The following is a 21,097-nucleotide window of genomic DNA, read 5'->3' on the forward strand; positions in this document are numbered from 1 at the left end:
CATCGTTTAGGGATCATAAAGATAGGAAAAGTTCAGAGGGATATATCTGTAAGCGTTATGGAAGTCCAATTAATTGGAAAGCAACGAAGCAGAAGACTGTCACCACGTCAACCACTGAGGCAGAACTGCTTACCCTTGCCGAGGCAGGTAAAACCGTACAATGGTGGCGCCGAGTCCTTAATACATTAGGCTTCGAACCAGATCACCCACTATCCATTATATGCGACAACCAGCAAACCGTCGATTTGTTAACGAAGGAAGGATCGGCGATGCATACGAAGCTTAGGCATGTCGACATCAATCGTTGCTGGATGAGACAGGAAGTTAGTGAAGGTCGAGTCAATGTAGACTGGGTTCCAACTGCAGCAATGCCTGCAGATGGCCTTACAAAGGCACTTCCGAAGCAGAAGCAGCACCTCTTCAGAGAGCTGATTGGCATAAGAGAGATCAGGCATCTGATTGGTGAAGAAATGAAGGTTTGAACCTGAAGAGATGAGATGAATTGACAGTTCTTGAAGCTAGGAAATGCAAGCTTTAAGAACTAGGGGGTGTGTCAAAGTCCAGGTTCGAATATATGGTGGAGACAGGTTATTTTACCCACAAAATCATGTGACAACTGGTACCGAGCATACCATACAAAAGTGCATAATACAGTTAGTCATCGATGTCCGCACAGATTGTTGAAATAGCGGGTTTTGTCATTTATGTTAGTTAGAGTTCTCAATATCAGTCATTTTGACCATATATTTTAATACGATAGATTTCTGTCAGAAAATAAAATGTCTTCTTCAACCCAAGTTGCCGACCAATTACCCTGGGATCCGAACAACACCAAGTTCCCTTCGCGAAAGGATCTTCCAAAGCTTCCTGGTGCACCCGACGGTGCCGCTTGGGTCTGGGGCAAAGATGATGAGGTGTGATGCTGTCACTTACTCCTAATATGTTCTGTTCTTATGTGGCTAATCCGGCTGGTGTGTAGGTGGGCAGATTGAACCTCTTAACCCCGCAGCGAGTCAAGGCATCTGCTGCTGAAATTGAAACTGGCGAGATGGTGCGACTGGAGTAAGTATAGTGGACTATGAGATTATGCCGAATGGAACGCTTACAAGTATCAATTGCAAGTCTTCCTCTCACAGTGCCTGAGAAGCCGGCTTTTGACCGCGAAGTGTTCCAGCATAATATCAAAACGCTTATTGATGGCATTTGTTATGATGATACTTACAATATGAACACGCAAAGCGGGACGCAGTGGGATGGATTCCGACATGTAAGTTATTATTCACCCCAAATGAAGCCCCGGTCTAATAAGTCCATAGTTCGCCCACATTGGCAGCCAATGTTTCTACAATGGGGTATGCACAAACCTCCCCTTTCCATCCATCCCCAGAAACTTATCTATCAACACCTAGGCCAAAGGCAGCGACTTCGTAGGCGACGCCGCAAACCACCGCTGCAGCGTCCACCACTGGGCAACACACGGAATTGCCGGTCGAGGAATCCTCCTAGACTACCACCACTACGCCAAAACCCACAACAAGCCCTACGACCCGTACACGACACACAGCATCACTTTATCAGAGCTACAAGCATGCGCGACCTTCCAGGGTCTAGACCTACGCCCACAGTCCGAAGGCGGCGACATCCGCATCGGAGACATTCTCCTCGTCCGCTCCGGCTTCGTGGAGCGATACTACGAGCTCAGTTCTGAGCAGCGGTATGCAGCTGCAACCCGGTCCCACGAGGATCTGAATTTTGCGGGACTCTCACGCGAGCCGGCTCTCCGGGACTGGCTGCATGATTGCTATTTTGCGGCTGTGGCGGGTGACTCGCCGACGTTTGAGTCGTGGCCGGTTCCTGAACAGGATTACTTGCATCAGAGCATGTTGGCGCTGTGGGGCTGTCCTATTGGTGAGATGTGGGATTTGGAAAAGCTTGCTGAGAAGTGTCGGGAGAGGGGGAAGTGGTCTTTCTTTATGACTAGTGCTCCGGCCAATATGCCTGGTATGTATTTTTCTTGGGCTTTTTGGTTGTATGGGTTATGCTAACGGGTTATTAGGGGGAGTTGGTTCCCATGCGAATGCCACTGCTATTCTTTAGATGGGGTTTGTGATATATCGAGGGTATCATATTAAGTGATTCAGGTGGTTGTTAATGCAATGCTGCTTCGAATCAGTTTTGCTATCTGGCTGTTTATGGTAAATAGCTTTATCTCTATCGCAGCTCTAGTCTTTCAGGGCTGTAGGATATAATTATCTATATCAAGTGCATTTCCCAATGCTACAAAGTACCAGTCATAGCTTACAATATCTGCATCTTATGCTTGTGGTCTAAATATATACCTAGCGCTACACCCCCCTGGAAATAATGTTTAAAAAACAAATATCAGACGACATTCCAGCTTCTCTATTCTCTTGAATTCCCTCTGTGTTGACCAATATAAGACTCCCATCTCCCACTTTGTCCGGCTAAACCTCGGGCCAAGAACCGCCAACTCCGCATTTCTCCACGTTTTGGCCGCTCGCGTATTCTGATATTGAACTTCTTTCCATTTGGACTACGGAAACTCGGTCCGGATTGCCGTTTCTTGTTAGCTTTAAAAGCCTGTGACCCTTTCATATTCTGGTCTTACACAAGGAACCGGATTCTCATATTTCATTTCATCATGAGCACCCAGACCCAAACAGAAACAATCGTACTACAGACAAGAGCTTCCACCGAAGCGATTCCAACCGAGCATGATATATCCCATGACTCAAGACCCCCAGAGCCAAAATGGATGTATATCAAAATCCTCAGTGCAGGATTATCCTTTTTCGTCGCGGGGGTCAACGACGGAAGTCTAGGATCGATCATTCCCTACGTGCTACGCACCTACAACATCGGGACGAACATGGTAGCCGTGCTGTAAGATTTTCAAGAATATTCAACACCAATAAAAACTAACACCCTCAGATATGGCACAACCTTCTTCGGCTGGCTAATCGCCGCCCTAACAAACGGCAAAATAACCCAATACCTAGACCTAGGCCCAATCCTCAGCCTAGGCGCCGCCATCCAAATCCTAGCCCAAGTACTGCGAGTCTGGGAACCCCCATTCGCATTGTATGCGGTAACATTCTTCCTCGCTAGTCTGGGCCAAGCTTACAACGACACCCACGCTAACACCTTCGTCTCGGCGCTGAACGGCGCGCACCGCTGGCTCGGCTTTATCCATGCTATGTACATGGCCGGGTGTCTAGTTGGTCCGTTCGTAGCGACGGGCGTGGCGTCGGCGAATGTCGATTCGAAGTGGTATTTGTTCTATCTTTTCCCGCTTGGTGTTGGTGTGATGAACCTTGTGTTTGTGGGTGTTTCTTTCCGTGATCGGATGGTTACTCCGACAGTCTTGAGGGGGCAGAGACGAGGTATGACTGCTTCGAATTCTGCGCTTAAGGAGATTAAGGATACGCTTTCTACTCCTGGAGTTTGGTTGCTGAGTTTGTTTTTCTTTTTCTTTCTTGGGGCTAGTATCACAGCTGGAGGTTTGTATTCTCTTGTTGATCTACAGGCTCTGTGAAACTGATTGCATTTCTATCAGGCTGGATGGTCGAGTACCTTGTCAACGTCCGTAACGGAGACGTCAAAGAAATGGGTTATGTCCCAGCTGGATTCTACGGCGGCGCCTTTTTAGGACGTCTTATCCTTGCTGAGCCTACGCATAGACTCGGTGAGCGCCGAATGATCTTCGTTTACGCTTTGTTGTGTGTGGGTTTGCAGTTGGTATTCTGGCTGTGAGTTTGGCACCATCTCCACGACCCGATCTATAAACCTACTCCCATATTTTGTGCTATCTTTACTAATATCTGGTTTGCTAGTGTCCCGAATATCATCACTGAGGCAGTAGCAGTCAGTTTATTGGGATTCTTCTCTGGTCCTTTCTTCGCAACAGTAAATGTCCACCACTCTTTTTTTTCTAATCCCAACTCTAACCCCTAGCCTAGGGTATATCGGTCGGCTCAAAAATCTTCTCGCCAGAGATCCGCTCTTCGGCAATTGGTAAGAGAACCCAACAGCCTTGTAATATGTGGTTCCATACATTTATATTCTAACAATCCATATAGCATTTGTCTTCGTACTCGGTCAAATCGGCGGATCGGTGTTTCCCGCTTTGACGGGTATCATCGCGGCACAGGTTGGTGTCCAGGTCCTGCAGCCCATGCTTGTCGGTTTGCTGGGTGCTGCTGGTGTGAGCTGGTTAATCTTGCCTAAGGATACTGCCTTACATCAGGATTGAGGGGGTAATACCTCAACCCGGGCTTCAGAGCTTCATGGTACATGACGGAGATTCTATGGTGGAAGAGAGAGCTGAGAGACATGTTATATGAGAAGATTCCCAACCCAAGGCACCAAGACATAAAAATTCATTACTTCGTTACATCACGATGACCAACAATGTGAAAAACCAAACGGTCAACCAAAAAGAAACCCAATGAAATACATATCCACGCACAGCTATGCCAAAAACGAACTACCCAGCATAAAAAACCTCATAAGCATCATTCCTCATAATAATAAACGGAACCCAAAGCCCTCAGAAGATATCCTCAGGCCACCGGTAATCCTCTAGGCCCGAAATCAAAGACTCCTGACCAGAAGCCGACGATGGAGAAAGCACAGGCGCAGACACTGGGGCAGACACAGGTCTCTTTTTAGGCGACTTATTCACATTGACCTTGACCTTGGCAGCACTCGAGCGCAGTTCTTCAGGGAGGGGCGGTACGGGCGGGATATCGTCGTCACAGAGATACCCAGACCGCCTCCGACTAGGAGACGTCTTCGACCGTGTCGGGGTGCGAGGGCTACGATCAGGATTGAGCTGGCGCTGTGGGTGGTGGTAGAAGGCTTCGCGGTGGGAGTCATTTGGTAGAGCAGGGAGAGGCGTAGACCAGATATTGGAGCGAGAATCGTCGTCAGAGGCAGCGGCAGGCGAAGATGCGGGGCGCACACTGGTCTGGCTCTTTCTCATGCGGAGAGGGGTTGTGGGCTTGGAACTTGGTGAGCGGGTGGTTCCGGAGACTTTTCGGGGTTGAACGTAGGGGGACCTTTTGATGTTGCGCGTAGCACTTGAACTTCCTCCTGCCTCCTTCTCTTCGTGCTCGGTCGGGGGAGCTGCGTGGTCGATGGTCTGCTTGCGCTTGGCTGAGCCGGGGCTCTCGCCGGCTTCGGATTTCGGCCATTTCGCTTTTCCGGGTGGGCTAAGGAGACCGGAGTCAATCAGAACCTCGAGTTCGGAGTCCCGTTCATGATTATGGAGGCCTTTCGTCGGACTGGGCTGAGTAGGGTTCCCACTATCGATAGATTCAGGAATGGAAGACTTCCGTTTACGGGAAGAGCGGTCCTTACCCATTGACGACGGTTGTGTCCCTTTGGAGCGCCATTTTGGACTTTGGGCATTAGCCGGGGTTGGAGGTAATTGTGATTCATCAAATGAAAAAGATTCACAGTCATCCATTGATGGCAGGGCCGTCACATTGGCCGCTGCGGATCTAGACGCCTCGTTTTCTGCGGCCTTTTGATCCAGCAGCCTTTCCGACGGTAGTGTGGGAAGGGCTCCAGGGACGAACTTCCTTGGGAACGATGCGGGATCCATCTCGGTATTGAGAGTCTTTGGTTGGACTATAGGTGCTGGGATCCGCTCCTCGTTACCTGTGAGGTCACGAAGCTCCCTCCGGGCACGTTGCAGCTTGTCCTCGAGGTTGCTTACTTTTTTGAGCAGCTTGGTCTGCCGCGAGAGTTCCCTGCGGGAGGGCTGCTTACGCAGTCCAGTCGGCTCATATTCATCCGAAGTTCTATCGCAATACACCGCTGAGGAAGCAGGTGGCGATCCGTGGGATTTGAAGAATGACTTCGGCAGGCGAAGATCCTGAAGAGAGGAGCGTTTGGAAGCTGAAGACTCAGAGCGTAATGATGCACCACGGTTTCCTTGATCAGTTGGGTGGCGATACGGTTCTTTTACTGGAGAACCATGTTCCATCTTTTGCTGAATAGATCGCCAGGTCTGGTCGGCGAGGGCAGTGTTGACACCAAGATCCTCGGTGTAATGGCCCTTATTCGTACCCTTGTAACCGGCCTTTTTCAATTCCGCGTATGCCTGCTCCGCCTGGTGAATGACATCCTTCTGCGGCGACTTATTCGGCGATTCCTCAGAGTTCCTCCCCCATCCACCGAAGGGATTAAACGCCGAGGCAATGGCCTTCCCAAAACGAAAGATACCAGATGAGCGGTGCTGCAGGCCAACGTTCTTATTTTCCTGCTCCTGGAAGTAGATGCTGGGTGGTTTCTCGCTCACACTATCACTCATAGTCGCTTCGACGAATCGTGATGTTCGTCCTCGGGGATGGCGGGGGCTGGAAGCAGATGCCGCGGCATGGCGGGCGCGCAGCGAAGCTAGTGACCCACGAGGCGAAGCGCGGGGAGAGGCTTTGTAGCCTGGGCCATTTCCACTCACGTTGCGACTTCCATTTTCACTGCGATGGGTGCGGCGATCATGGGCTCCGTAATCAGCAGCTTCTTCGGGCAATGGCCAGTCGTTCGAGCGACGTCGTTTGGTCAGCTTCGTGGGTGGCGATCGGTGGTCGTCTGCGTGCGCCTCTTCGGCATCATCGAATTGTCCAGAGACGTCTGAGCTCCAATCGCAGCTATCGTCGTCGCTAGATCGTAGGTGCTTGCGCGAGGAGCGCTGGTGTGCGGGGCTCAGGTCGATGTCCATTTCCATTTCCATTTCCATTTTGGAGTCACGGGCGCTGACACGACGCAGGGAAGTTAGATTCAATCTTTCTTATGCGGGCTTTGAGATCCCTTCCATGGGGATTGGATTATGGCAAGGGACCTTACCTTTGCAGCTTGGGTTATGCTTTTTTCCCCTCGCCCTTGGAAAGAGACAAAAGTATGTCAGAATTTGGCATAGAAATTTAGTGCTGAGGGTGCTGAGAGGGAAGAATTAAAGGTAAGAAATGAGGATCGAAAAGAAAATCTCGGGAGACTCGAGAGTGATGCGCACAGGTTTGTTTACATACTCCGCACTTGCCAAGGGGGGAACTTTGTTGTGGTACCTGGTACCCACGTCTCCCGCTAATCTTCTACGGTGGACAAAGTACCAGTTACATCATCAGAATGTCCCATATCCCCCAAACAAACATTTGAACATATACAAATATGTGTATATCGCTATAAAATCTGAACTCTCATGTAGAATTCTGCGTGTCTCAGATGTGTGCATATATTTGATAAGGAATGTAGATATATGATATGTCTAACTTGGAGATATGTATAGGTTTATAACCCTTGGGTACTGAAATACGGGAACATGCATTCTAATGATAAAATTAGCGTAAATCTTACATTTGGTCAGGTAAAAAGACAAATGCCAGGTATCAAGGAGATGCCACAACGCCGGTATAAAGTAGATTAAGCAGCAGGGGTTCGGTGTGAAGCAAGGAACTCAGTATCACAACGTTAATGAGACCAGCCCTTATGAAGTGTATGCTCCAAGAGCAATGCTGAAGAACATCCGAGCGAGTGTTGAGATAGGGGTGACATTCCCTATTCCAATCCCATAGGATGAAGGGGACAATGCACTTTGCTCTTGATGATAGACTGTGAGGTGATGCGAGAATGATACAGGTTTGAGAAATGGATGTGCCAGACATAAATGACATTGAGGTTGGGAGTAAGAATAGCAAACTACCAACCCCCAATAACTCCAAGATTTGACCAAAGAAATTCCTCGCAAAAGAGTGGAACACGAAAGAAGAAACCAGTTCCTCAAAAGAAGAGTCCAAATGCATCGAGGTATCTAGGGCTGGAGTAGCCTCAATGAAGAAGCGGAAGATAAATTATGTACAAAAAAGGATTCAACCAGGGACCATCACTAGAATCCAGTCAATTGACCGGTTAAAGTCTCGGTCATAGAGGCAACCCTAAGGAGAGTGTATTTTGCGCCATTGTGGCGAGATATTTGAGGCCAATTCAGATTCTATTAACTCGACGGAGGAACTTTCATGACCATTTTGCCATTGGCACGCTTGTATGCTAACTCAATGCCCATTTCAGCCATAAGTGCAGCGCGACTTTCTCCTGAGAAATCGCGATAAGCAGGATAAGGATCAGTATCAGGTCGCATGCCGTTCTGCATTGACCGGTCATCAAGGCCGAAAGTATCTTCATGACTCCTTTTGCCGTATCCTGGCCCAGTTTGGTACACCATACGCTTCCCTCTAACGTTGTCGTATCCACCACCACCACCGGGTGACGTGCTTTCCACAGAAGGAACTATATGGTTGGCATATTCATTTGACAGGGGCTTGTAAGGCGGGGTGGCCTGTACCAAGTTCGGTGTTTGAGAACGTGATACTGGAACATGGGGTATGGATTGGTATAAACCTGGTTCAGCCATGCGGGGATCCATGTATGAGTTTGGTTTTGGTGGCTCCATGCCATAGGCATTCATAGACTTAGGGTAACCACCCCGTTCGGGGGGTATTTGAGGCGCCACGGGATACGAAATCGGTGTTCCTTCGTATTCAGAGCCGTTGGATGGGTGTCGTATTTGGGCATATGCATGCTGTGGGGAGTAGATACCTTGCGATACAGCCGGCGGGGGTGGTGTAGGAGGCATGTGAGGAGCCGGATAATGCGAAGGTGTGGAACCAAATGAAAGGTGTGATTGATATGAGGGTGTTTGGGAGGAGTGTGGCAGGGGTGCAGGTGGCATGGGTCTTTGGTAGGGTTGTGGGCACTGGAAGCCATAGTCGGGTGCAGATGGTCGTCGATCTGGAGGAACAAACCCATAGGGCGATTCCACATTGCTGCCATTGCTGTTTGACCTTGGGCGATCCATCGAAGCTGCGTATCTGTCAGGTGTCGTGAAACGATCCGACGATCCTGCTGCATACGCAGCTGCGCGTTCCTCGCCGAATTCGTAGTCCGTATCTCGCTTGTCGCCCCGACGTCTCATGCGAACATCACGACGAATGCGAACACGGCAACCCTGCTCGGCAATGATCCGACTCAGAGAGGTGCTGGTCGCTAGGCCAGGGAACTTCTTAGCGCTATAAACGGTGAAAGGTACCGACTTGACCTCGAGACGAAAATGAAGGAATGCTTGCGGGACGCCTGGCTTTGATGTGGCAGAAAGAGGAATTTGGTTGGGAAGAGGTAAAGGAGAATCCTTGTCGGCATCCTTGGCCTCCTTAATCTCTTCGTACAGGTGGAAGTTCAAGCGGTACCGGCCCTCATGACGCACTGAGAGATCCGGGAAGATAAAATAGCCTGCTTGTGAGGGACGGTCGAGATATGCGACACCGGCGACTGGCACACCAGTTAATACAGGGCACGACTGTGGTCCACCCACCCGCCCGTGGGCAATAGGGCGTGCGGTGTCGAGGGTTGCGTAAAGGAAGAAATTGGCATTGTAGGCGAAGGTGATATCGGTCTTTTGCGCATCGTTAGCCGGATCGGACTCGAAGATACGTAGCTCAACCACAGGCGGTGGGTCAACAGGGCGACGATCAGCAGATGCTATTTGCGACAATCAGTCAACGCGCAGCCCTGATTAGGTTCAACAGCAAGTACTCACACTTGGCTCCCGCGCCGCATGCTCTCGCCCGCTCTGGCTGTTGCATCACGCTCAATTTGTATGTGAGCTGTTTGCCTTCACGGGTGATCCGGCTGACTGAGTGCTCAGTCTCATTATGAGGCGGCATGATGGGTGGTCTGTTTGCCATTTTCGCGGATTGATGTTATTATTCCCCAAATATTTTGCCGGTCGCAGTATTAGCAAAGGTCGATCGCGTGCCCGGAAAGTTCGTCCTATTTCAATTCTGCCACGGAGAGCAACGTAACGGGGCCTTGGAGGAGTTGTGCTGTGTTGTATGTTGGTGGGATATGGCCTTCTACTCCCCCGGTTCATGGCCTCACATAAGCCGCTGGAAAGACTTAGATCGTAGTCAAATCGATAACCCCCAACACATATAGGAAAAGAACAAAAATCAATCCCCGATGGATTCAGAAGAATGAACCCTAAGTCCAAATCGAGATGGGGAAAGTAAAGAAGAGGAGAGGGGGCAGAGTGGGAATTGGTGACACTAGCAGACCCGAGCCCTGGGTACGCCTCCCGATGGGTAAATTGTGGTAGGCACAAAAGTACCTGTTGGGTCTTCCGTGGCCCCCGTAGGACCGTATGGTTTCCTTGTTTCTGACAAAGTTTCTTTCTAAGTTCTATTAAAATATGCACATACTATACACCTGGCATGCCATATGCATATATTACATTAATCTACGGAGTACGGAGTATCAAAGGGCAAATTGATGATCTTCTCCTCCGTACCGTACATGTGTTTTAGGGCTTTGAATAATATAACAGTAGAGATACAATAAATACCAATTCTCAATTCTCAACTCTCAACTCTCAAATATGGAATATGGAACATTATGCAACTCAGACTAAGATAGTACATATCAATTTGTACTCCGTCCTGCGTGAATAATTGCTTTTTGCTGTAAGCCATGGTATTTATTTTCCATGGAACCTCCACGTTACCCGGCGTCAATATCCTTGGGTTCCAAGGTTCCGGCCGCAACCCAGTCCAACGGATCGGAGTCTCTTTATTTTCCCTGGTCTCCATAATGTCCTATGCTTATATTCTATACTTCGATAGATGAATATACTGTTTTAGAAGATCATGCCAGTTTGAACAGTTCCATCAATATTACTACATTATGAATAATATTGAATTTACACTGACACACCTCAATACCGCGTATTCTCATTACAGGCCTAGCCCCCCAAAGAACACCAAAAATGGAAAACAAACGAGCTTGGAACTTCGAGCCTTCCGACCAGAATTTCCCGATTTAGACATCGATTGTCAATCGTCAGACAAAGTGATTCGCTTCGACTATCAAGCCAGACCCCATCGAACCAGCGATCCCCTCTCACGGCCTGGCTTGGCCGACTCCACTAAGCCAATCATCAGTCTCTCTAATAAGCGTCTAGCCGGTTTCTGGCAGGAGTTGCCAACTGCCAGTTGGTTATCCAAAGTGCGCTCAGTTCGATGATAAATTTTGGTATGCAAATCTTCTTTTTCACTGGATCCATGACTATTATTGCTGGAACTCGGCTGATCTCCTTATTTGGCTATTTTAGTGGACAAATTACGCACTTTTTTAGTTTTCCTTTTCTTCGATTGTGGAGAATGGTGTTAAGAATGCCGAAAGTACGGAGTACGGAGTACGATATACGGAATACAACGTGCCCCTAGGCATGTATTGGAAGCCACGTCAACTCAGTCGATTACTCCTTAGTCCGTGGGCCATTCCTTGGTGCTCCGAATTATTCCCCCGACTCCCCTGTCCATATCAATCTAATATCATACTTTGTACAGAGTAAATCAACCTCCCCCACACGCTCCCCACCGAACAAGCTACCGCCCTATCAAATGTAGTCTCATATAGTGAATTATTCCAAATACTCAAACCTGAACAGACCAAGCAACCAAATTTGAGAAAAAGTACTACATTTTAGGGCCTGCAGATTTAGTATTACATAGTACCAGACTAGCGACGAATTTTAGACTAGGCTAGGTCTAACGGCTTCTTTTGATGTGCATCGGTAGACTCCAACACGGGGGTTTTTTTTGTTGTAGTGTGTATGGAGCATATGCGTGTTATATTCCGAAACAGATCCTTCATATTTGCTTGAACTCCTCCATTCGGAGTATTTATATTCAATTACGGATCTCCTTTGGCATTTAGTACCGGGAAGTCGGACCATGAGAGAAACTACTCCATCAGCTCTGAATAGACGATCCGCCTGACTCAAAAATCCCCTCAGTCCCTTTGTCCATAACTAAAATGACAAACAAAACTTGTATTATACATGATATCCCAGGTGATAATGCAAGTCTATGTATGGCATGCTTCAACTCAGTACTGCAGATTACCTTGTGGCGCCGGAGAGCGTCTGCATAAGTGATGCACTCCTGGATTTTTTATTTCTTATGTTTCACTTAGTCCGTACCTTGTCATACACTCGGTCCAAGCTTTGTCAAATCTTCGAATCCGCACCACGCCGTGTGTTGCAGGGGTTGGGAATCCTCACGGCTCAGTGTGAGCAGTTACTGGGCAAAGATCTACATAATCAATATAATCTTCGAATCCGCACCACGCCGTGTGTTGCAGGGGTTGGGAATCCTCACGGCTCAGTGTGAGCAGTTACTGGGCAAAGATCTACATAATCAATATAATCTTCGAATCCGCACCACGCCGTGTGTTGCAGGGGTTGGGAATCCTCACGGCTCAGTGTGAGCAGTTACTGGGCAAAGATCTACATAATCAATATAATCTTCGAATCCGCACCACGCCGTGTGTTGCAGGGGTTGGGAATCCTCACGGCTCAGTGTGAGCAGTTACTGGGCAAAGATCTACATAATCAATATAATCTTCGAATCCGCACCACGCCGTGTGTTGCAGGGGTTGGGAATCCTCACGGCTCAGTGTGAGCAGTTACTGGGCAAAGATCTACATAATCAATATAATAATGATGATAGACTCTAATGGAGTGGTCGAGGAAAGGCGATTTTGAAAGTATTCGTAGGGAGTATTCCGTACTCCTCAAGCACTTGTTATATAGTTGCCTTATCCGACCCCGATGCTCGAGCGAGTGTGGCAATCCCCAGCCCCCCTCCCCCGAAGATCACACGTATTGCTATGATTCGGCGCTTTGATATTCTAGAAGGATTCACTATATTGCAAAAATTCCATTAGCATTCCGCAAGCTTGTTCTTGGCCGTTACTCCATATGTACATACTATATTGCACTCCATGTTTATAAGGTTAAAAATAACTCCGGGAGTATCCTTCATAATAAAATGATGAAATGTGTGCACAAGTTCAAATTAAATATATTGTAGAGCTAATGATCTGTATTCGGTAGGAGTCTCTCGCTCATCCACATGGACATATGCAAGTGTTCCCCTTATTCTGACTGAATTGTGCTACCCTGTATGTTGTATTCCCTATGGAGTACTCCGTACATAAACTTGTCATATCAGTCTCGGCTCCGAGAGACCCCTGTCGAAACCTCTGCGTTTGGACTATTGCCTTGATCAGGATGGGATGACAGGAGGGGCCTATCATGTGAGTGGTTGCCAGACGGACCGAAGGGTGCCAAAGGGTGTCAAAGGGTAAAACACCAACTTTCTCCTTTCTGTAGCTCCGGTCTTGTAGGCAACCCGATGCCTTTTATTTTGTTGTTTGTGTTAGTGTAACACGGTCGCATCAGTATAAATCGGGGCGTTTACTCCTCCATAATCTTAGCCCCGACGCATAGTCAAGGGTTATTCTATAATGTTTGATAGGAGATATGTACAGCTAGTTCTTCGCTCTGAAGTATGAACGTTATCACGACACGGTCCGGATTGTCCCCGTGTTGATTTTGGAAAGGATATGCCACCTTTGATGTTCGTTATGATCTATGTAGGAAGCCGTACTCATGTCGTCATATATGTATATACATGTGCCGATATGTTGCAGCATAACTACAACATATAGTAGACACGAGGATCTACAACTAAATCCCGATGGTAGGTTTATGCAGATCCTTGGGACGACTCATATCTGGACTTAAATAATATGATGTATCACTTTCCCCCGAAATTGGTCTAAGGAATAGACCGCTAGTTCAATCCATTGCCACATGGAAGGGATGTTAGGCAGAAGATCCCGAGCAAGCCACAAACTAGGCCAGCCCCCCCAAAACCATGAAACAATTTGATTCTCTCACGCGACTAACAACATTAGGACGGGTCATAGCGACATCAGATAGTAGCCCTACAATGTATTTTGTATATTTTATATTGTAGCAATACATGATCTGTCGACTTTAGTCCACAATAGCGTATACAATAATAGAGGGCTCGATCAAGATCTAACCAAAAAACCCCCCGAAAAAGTCATGACGTGAACAAAATAATTAATCAAAACTTGAAATAATCTTTTACAATTGTGAAATCCTCATTTAGCACGGATGCATCGGCCTCGGCGGATTTCAAACAATCCAAGCCACATTTTATCCACCTGCCCGATGCAGAACGCCAAAGGTACCGGGGTTTTACTCCTTTGTACGGAGTACTCCGTACAAGCTAATTGTAAAATCAGGCTCCTGAATACTTGTAACAATTATGTTCAGATGTGGTCCACTCTATGTATAATACATGGGATAACAGTTCAGTTGTCATGGAGGGCATCTTGATGAACCATATGGATTCTGTGTAATCAATTAACCGAGATCAGGGGAATATATTCAAATAGCATGGTTTAGTCTATACTCTGTTCTTTGTAATTCTTCGTGCTTAGGGGCTATTGAGATTCTGTGACCTTCCTAACTGGGGAACTTGATACGTATACGGGGTAGCTTAAGGCTATTATCAAGACACCGAGGCGAAGGTAGTTACTGTTGCTAAGAGTGATACATACCAATTATACTCTAGGTATAGCGATGTTAGTCCATCGGAGGGATATAGTTTCACCCTCTGTGAAGCATCGCATCGAAACCTGCATACCTCACATTTACATAGTTTCTAGAAACTGTTTGATAGACCCCAAGCCCGAAGCACTTTCTAAAATTAAGGCATCGCTCTGTGGGTAGTTGGAGATAATCTTACTACTTATGTACCTATCCTTGCTGTTGAGCATCCATGCAGTTTATGTTTGCCTTGCCCTGAAGTTTTGCCTTATATGTTGTAGATGCGAACCTCGTTCCATTACAGCACTATTTATAGCGGTACCCCTGCCTGTGGACATTAATAATCTGTTCTTCTGTTCTTCTCTGCCTCTTCACTGGCCATGTTTTGGCTTTCCTTATGAGGCTTGTTTTCTCTCACTCCTATTCAATGCTAGCAAGAACAGAAAAAAAGGGATATAATACTCTGTAGATCAGCCCAATTTTTGTCTTAAAGTATTCAAATAAGACCAAGCCATGTGCTAAAGTTGCTCGCAAGATCCTTGATTCCTACGTGCGTACACTTCTCGACGGACTGCTCTACAAGCTGGAAACGTTGCTGACTTTCCGGATGCAAATGAGCGCTCAGGACATTCAACTCGGAATAGTCTGTGAGCTATATAGTAATCCCTAGAAGTTCTTAAACAGCCACATCAACAGTCCCACTTTGATGCAGCACCACTCTGATTTCATGCTCTAGTTGACCAACCTGGCAATCTTTCGTATACAACCGGGCGGTGTAATTATGCCGAAAAGTGAGGTTCTATTGAACTTTAAGGGTATTCCTTTCGCCCTTCGGGACATATGATCAACTGAAAATATACAGAGAAGATTAGCATGGCCCCTGCATAAAGGATGACACGCTCAATCATAGAGAAGCTATCTATTTTTTTTCTTTTCAACGTCAGAAATTGAGGTTATACGGTGTGGGTCTTTTCAACATCCTCTAATTGGCCCTACGATCTTGGGAGGTCACGTGGGGCATCCACGTCGATGGCTCGAATCGACCAATGACAAAGTATTATTATTTTCCATTGTGATTGGCTCAGACGCCTCTAACAATCTAGAGTCGCAACATCAACTCCCATATCGACTGCGCTTTTCCTATGGATCTTCTATTAGTTCTACCTGGATTTGTAACGAAGCCCTTTGCACACATCCTCCCTCCACTTGAACGAGCTAAAGTCACCACTGTCGACGTGATTACCCTTGACTCTCTCGAGATCGCGAAACGTGCCCGCGTACCTCCCGCAGACGTTCGCCGGCTCTCCTCCTGCATTGTCGAAGCATTGCACACTGATGTCGGCTTCGAAAAGCCACTGACAAATACAGGGGCTAGCGATGGGCCTAGCTCTAGTATAAACCCCGATGCAGCGAGCAGGACAATTGGCTCCTCGACGAAGCGCACGTCACAATGGAACACTATAAGCACTCTTGACCCCGCGATGGATGCACTGCTAGGAGGTGGAATTCCGACCGGGTATGTCACAGAAGTTACGGGCGAGAGGTATGTTGCAGGCGTTTATCTTCATTCAAGTCTTATCGGTTGGACAAGCAGGTCAGTCTGACATGTGGATCAATGTTCAGTGGAAGCGGCAAGACCCAGTTCCTTCTAAGCCTCTGTCTAGCCGTCCAGCTACCCAAACCACAGGGGCTACGACGGCGTGCCATATACATATCGACAGAACACCCACTATCTACGCCCCGACTCTCACAGCTCCTAGAATGCCATCCTGTCCTCTCAACACTCCCCGCCGAGCAGGCACCCTCGCTGGAGGATATCCTGTCCATCAATGCCATGGACCTGGAGACACAGGACCACATCTTGAATTTCCATCTTCCCGTCGCGATCGAGCGTTATAACATAGGTCTGGTCATCATCGATTCAGTAACATCCAATTACCGCGCTGAACACGCATCGAACAACATCCAAGCCCTCGCCAAACGATCATCCCAGCTCGCAAAACTGGGCCATCTACTACGCAACCTCGCCGTAAAGGAAGACATAGCCATCGTGCTAGCGAACCAAGTCTCCGACCGTTTCGAATCTATAAAAACCAACGAACCAAACCCACGGACGGGGTTTCCGTCCATGTCGAGTCAAACAGCAGATTCTGGATCAGGCCCTGCCTCCCCCTTCCCAAAATCCCGAACTGAACAGTTAGCTACTAGAAATAGCCAGCAGCCACCATCCTCCTCTCCTGCTATCTCCTCATCGCCATACCACGCACCAAGCGATAAAAACTTCGACGGCTCGTACCTGATTGCCCCTCGAGTACGCAATAGCATGTTGAACGTCGCTCACCAGGAGCGCTTCTACTCTGGCTGGGGAGATGGCGCGTATCCAGAGAGTGGATCTTTGAAGAACCCGGCACTGGGATTCGTCTGGTCAACGCAGATCGCTTGTCGAATTGCGCTGAAAAAGGAAGAATCACATGCTGTAGGTGTCTCCATGGGGGAGCATGCATATCCGGCATCCACACAGGAATCCTCCCAGTTTCAAAATGGAGGCAATGCAGACGCCTATCGAGACCCGGACTCAATAGCCATGCCTGCCCCTTACCTCAAAAACCGAGTCTCTGACTTGCAGAACCACCGGCCCGCTCCGGGCTCGGAATCCACTACGCGGAGGACCATGAAACTTGTGTTTGCGCCCTGGACGGCGGGCCCGAAGGATGCACCAAGAAAGGGCCAGTCAAGTAGAAGAAGTGGCGAGGTAGAGTTTGAAATTTGGAAGGGTGGCTTGAGAAGTACGAGTCATGGTGAATGATTTGTCTGATGTCATATATGACTGACTTCATTCTTGCCTACCAAAGCTACAGCCCCTCTTGGAAAGTCTCAACTGTGATGATCTACCCTAAATAGTTTGACATACTGTGTTTGTATGTGTTCGTCTCAGACTAGAAAGCGACAGAAATATGATATACCCAACAGCGTTTGAGATTTTTCTCTATACCTTTATTGCATAATATGACCATCCAAGTAAAAAATAGTCATGTGTGAAGTGCTCATTTTAGGGGTGTCCTGATCTTGAGGAGATTGGAAGATCACAAGCTGAGGTGTGTGTTCTACAGGGCCTTGCATGTAAATATCCTGTTTTGAGGGGAAAAGAATGAAGTCGTGTGACTTAAAACCTGCTCCCGTGGAACAGGACTATAAACTTGGAATTTGGTGTGGGAGCATTGACCAATGCTGCTACGTATATTAAACTAATGTCATTTGTCTTGTCCATTGCATTTCTCTTGGTTTGACTCTACATATTGCTCTAAGACCACTTTCTGGTTTTCTCGAATCACATTCCTTATCAATCATTTGCCCTAGGCATTTTTGGATGCAAGTAGGTAAGGAAGAGGGAGGAAAGGAAGAACACGCTTCAAATTAACCACAATCATATATATGGACATCTCTCTAAATTAACAGCGACCGTCATCTTTCTCCCCTTTTCATCAAGTTCCTTTCTTTCTTTCCCCCAACGTCCTTCTAACATGAGCTCAAACATCACCGAAGAAACAGCATAATGCTTCTAAGGACACAAGGTAAAGGGATGCAATATCTTCAGAAGATGCGAGACAACGACAGTCATGAAAACAGAACTTGAGCGTCAAGATGAGAAAAAGAAAAGCATCAAATTTGATCTATGACTCCCACCCAATCTCAAGAAAAAATCGTCTTGACCTTGTGTATATCTACGCAAAGTATACAAAATAAGACAACAAAGCTTTAAATCGAATCAGAACAATGTGAGAGGAAAAAAGAAAACATCATCAGAACCGAACCAGAACCAGCACTCAAGGCCTCAGTATCTATTGAGCCTTGGCGATCTTGGCAGGAGGAAGACCGATGCCGTTGGTGTTACGGTAGAACATAACACCCTGGCTCTCACCAGTGGCACCCTCGGTGGGCTCAACCCAGTGGCAGGTACGGGCAGCAGTCCACATGGCCTTGAAGAAACCAGTCCAGCCGGTGTGGGCCTCGGTGCGGTAGTGGTTGCCCATGACGCCCTTGATGGCATCGCTGGCCTCGTCGGCGTTGTAGAAGGGGATGTTGCTGACGTAGTGGTGCAGCACGTGGGTCTCGATGATACCGTGGAAGATGTGGCGGCCGACGAAGCCAAAGTCGCGGTCAATGGTAGCGGCAGCACCGCGGGCAAAGTTCCACACTTCGGGCTGGTAGTGAGGGAGGGTGGGATCGGTGTGCTGGAGGAAGGTAATGGCAACTGCGAGGGATGTTGTTAGCAAAAGGTTGCGAGAGAACTGATTCTTTTTCGCCTAAAAACTTACCGAGCCAGTGGTTCACCCACAGGTAGGGAAGACCGTACCAGACCAGCAGGTTCAGCCAGCCGAAGTTGGTGCCGATGAAGTACAGTCCGGTGCCGGTGAGGAGGAGACCCAGGTCACTCAGGGCAATAAGCTTGGCGTCCTTAGCCTCGTACAGAGGGCTAGAGGGGTTGAAGTGGTTGACACCACCGCCCCAGCCGTTGTGCTTGCCAACACCGCGGCCCTCGGGCTGCTTGGAGTGGTTGTTGTGGCCGGTGACGTTGTTGAGCAGGTACAGGGGCCAGCCGAAGAGCTGCTGGGCCAGAAGGTTGGCGGCAGTCAGGATGGGAGTCTCCTCGCACAGCTCGCCGAGCTCGTGGAGGGTCTTGCCGACGCGAGAGGCGTACTGTTCACGGGTCTTGGGAACGAAGACCATGTCGCGGGCCAGGTTACCGGTGGCCTTGTGGTGCTTGCCGTGGGAGATCTTCCAGGAGAAGTAGGGAACGAGCAGGAGGGAGTGGCAGATCCAGCCAACAGTGTCGTTCAGGACCTTGGAGGGGGAGAAGGCTTGGTGGCCGCACTCGTGGGCCAAAACCCAGACACCGGTGCCGACGAGACCCTGCACAATGGTGTACACGGTCCAGAGAGCCACGCGGGCCGGCATGAAGGGGACAGTCTCCGGGGTGACATAGTTGTGGAAGAGGTAGAAGACGGATCCCAAGATGGCCATGTCACGGAAGACATAGTACAAACTGGTGGCAGCGGAGCGGTGGAAGCAGTGAGCGGGAATGGCATCGCGGATCTGCTTGATGGTATAATCTGGGATCTTGAACTCATTGCCATAAGTGTCAAGCATCTTGCTGGCCTCCTGCTCTGAAGCCATCGAGGAAAGGGAGGTAGACGAGGGAGACTGGCGAGGGCTGTCGAAGGGCGAGGCCGAGATAGAGCTAGTCGCTGAGGACTCTGTAGCGGGGTTGCGATTGAGCGCAACGCGCTTGGGGAGTGCGGTAGACGACATGTTGGGTGTGTTGAGGCTGATGGTGTTCAATGCCGAAGTCACGGTGGGTATACTTCCAAGGTATCCCGTTCTATAGAAATGAAACGAAGGACAAGAGTTTCAAAAGGAAAAGAACCTGTGATGGGGCATTAGTTGAGATTCTCCGAGCTGTGAGCTGTTGCTACTAACAATATTTTGAGTTTCCTGGGAGGGGAGGGTTGCACAAGGGGGTTGAATGAAGCAGATCGAAGCAAATGCCCCGTTCTGAATAAGAGCCAACGAGAAAGCAGGCAATTGACTAGCACAAAAGAAAGAATGAAGAACAAAGACGAGAGAAGGAACAGTCCTCTTTCAAAAAGAAACCGAAAAATCCAACGGTAAAATTGAAAGAAAAAAAAAAAGATAAGAATCCCATGGCACCGGGGGTAATTTTGCATACCGCCACTACAACCCCATAGTCCAGATCCAATCCAACCGTATGGAGTTTTGAAAATTACCAATATTCAGATCCACCGAAGTTCGCCTTCGACAGCTGAATTTTCGCGCGAACTGTCCGGAATAGTCAGAATAGGGCTGATCTTTTGATATGTCAACCTATCTCATATTCCTATCTCATTGTACTATGTATGTTATACTCCATACTTCTATACAACATACGCTTCAAGTTTCTTTTCTTCACAGCCACCGCCTTTCCACCGATTAATCCCGTTCGCCCCAACACTTTCATTTGCAAATTACATGCTATTATAGTGTTGTAGTAGTGGCCTGATGATGTGATCTAGACTCTGTCTGGGTGTTCCCCTCCTGGGATAGCTGTCACTTTCACATGCCGAGAATACGGTGAAGGCGTATGTGGATAGATCCAAGTGATCGACTTGCCTCGGGTCGTTCTCGTACATGGAGTACGGAGTAAACGACTGTGGATTCTAGAAATCTCCCACCGAATCTGATATGCGATATCGTGTGGCAAATGGCGTTTGATTTTTGGTGTTTGTTTGCGGAATTGGAGACTACGTATCCAGATCCCGAAACCCCTCGGGTACATGTGTACAATTCTTCTGTAAGTCAATATGTAATCCCCCAGAGCTGGAGATAGCTCGGCAGTGGTATGCGCAAGGGACATGTGATCCACTTTTTACTTTTCGGCGTTCTTCTCAGCTTTCCGGGTGTAGTTCGGTGTTGGCTTACGGGCCTCAACAATATTTGCCTACTGTATTCATATATAGACTTGACTTGACGTGGAAGTTGAGAATGCACAGGATAATCTATAAATACTTTAAAACATTTTGAAGAGAAACACTATCA

At 48.1% G+C, this 21,097-nt stretch overlaps 7 protein-coding genes across 7 annotated transcripts; 3 read left to right on the top strand and 4 right to left on the bottom strand.

Annotated features, from left to right (window-relative positions):
• Positions 1-779: 779 nt before the first annotated feature.
• Positions 780-2,097, top strand: PEX2_043160 (uncharacterized protein; the record flags this gene model as incomplete). Its single annotated transcript, XM_016741591.1, has 6 exons — positions 780-914; positions 980-1,062; positions 1,123-1,267; positions 1,317-1,352; positions 1,410-2,001; positions 2,057-2,097. 6 exons carry the CDS (start codon positions 780-782, stop codon positions 2,095-2,097), a joined length of 1,032 nt encoding a protein of 343 aa, XP_016603502.1.
• Positions 2,098-2,662: 565 nt separating this feature from the next.
• PEX2_043170 (putative MFS transporter) lies at positions 2,663-4,273 on the top strand (the record flags this gene model as incomplete). The annotated part of the gene is made up of 6 exons (XM_016741592.1): positions 2,663-2,904; positions 2,953-3,521; positions 3,578-3,770; positions 3,855-3,927; positions 3,981-4,035; positions 4,101-4,273. 6 exons carry the CDS (start codon positions 2,663-2,665, stop codon positions 4,271-4,273), a joined length of 1,305 nt encoding a protein of 434 aa, XP_016603503.1.
• A 297-nt stretch (positions 4,274-4,570) lies between these two features.
• On the bottom strand, positions 4,571-6,766 carry PEX2_043180 (putative nuclear RNA binding protein; the record flags this gene model as incomplete). The annotated part of the gene is made up of 1 exon (XM_016741593.1): positions 4,571-6,766. The coding sequence occupies one exon, from the start codon at positions 6,764-6,766 to the stop codon at positions 4,571-4,573; it is 2,196 nt and encodes a 731-aa protein (XP_016603504.1).
• Positions 6,767-8,017: 1,251 nt separating this feature from the next.
• veA (sexual development activator VeA) lies at positions 8,018-9,764 on the bottom strand (the record flags this gene model as incomplete). Its single annotated transcript, XM_016741594.1, has 2 exons — positions 8,018-9,558; positions 9,617-9,764. 2 exons carry the CDS (start codon positions 9,762-9,764, stop codon positions 8,018-8,020), a joined length of 1,689 nt encoding a protein of 562 aa, XP_016603505.1.
• Positions 9,765-15,645: 5,881 nt separating this feature from the next.
• Positions 15,646-17,309, top strand: PEX2_043200 (putative DNA repair protein (Rad57); the record flags this gene model as incomplete). Its single annotated transcript, XM_016741595.1, has 2 exons — positions 15,646-16,046; positions 16,127-17,309. 2 exons carry the CDS (start codon positions 15,646-15,648, stop codon positions 17,307-17,309), a joined length of 1,584 nt encoding a protein of 527 aa, XP_016603506.1.
• Positions 17,310-18,342: 1,033 nt separating this feature from the next.
• Positions 18,343-19,813, bottom strand: PEX2_043210 (oleate delta-12 desaturase odeA; the record flags this gene model as incomplete). Its single annotated transcript, XM_016741596.1, has 2 exons — positions 18,343-18,755; positions 18,820-19,813. The coding sequence occupies 2 exons, from the start codon at positions 19,811-19,813 to the stop codon at positions 18,343-18,345; spliced, it is 1,407 nt and encodes a 468-aa protein (XP_016603507.1).
• Positions 19,814-19,883: 70 nt separating this feature from the next.
• Positions 19,884-20,519, bottom strand: PEX2_043220 (uncharacterized protein; the record flags this gene model as incomplete). Its single annotated transcript, XM_016741597.1, has 4 exons — positions 19,884-19,928; positions 19,982-20,090; positions 20,290-20,341; positions 20,450-20,519. The coding sequence occupies 4 exons, from the start codon at positions 20,517-20,519 to the stop codon at positions 19,884-19,886; spliced, it is 276 nt and encodes a 91-aa protein (XP_016603508.1).
• Positions 20,520-21,097: the final 578 nt, after the last annotated feature.

The sequence above is a fragment of the Penicillium expansum genome (assembly GCF_000769745.1).
Source record: "Penicillium expansum strain MD-8 chromosome Unknown contig144, whole genome shotgun sequence".
NCBI classification, from domain to species: Eukaryota; Fungi; Ascomycota; class Eurotiomycetes; order Eurotiales; family Aspergillaceae; genus Penicillium; species Penicillium expansum.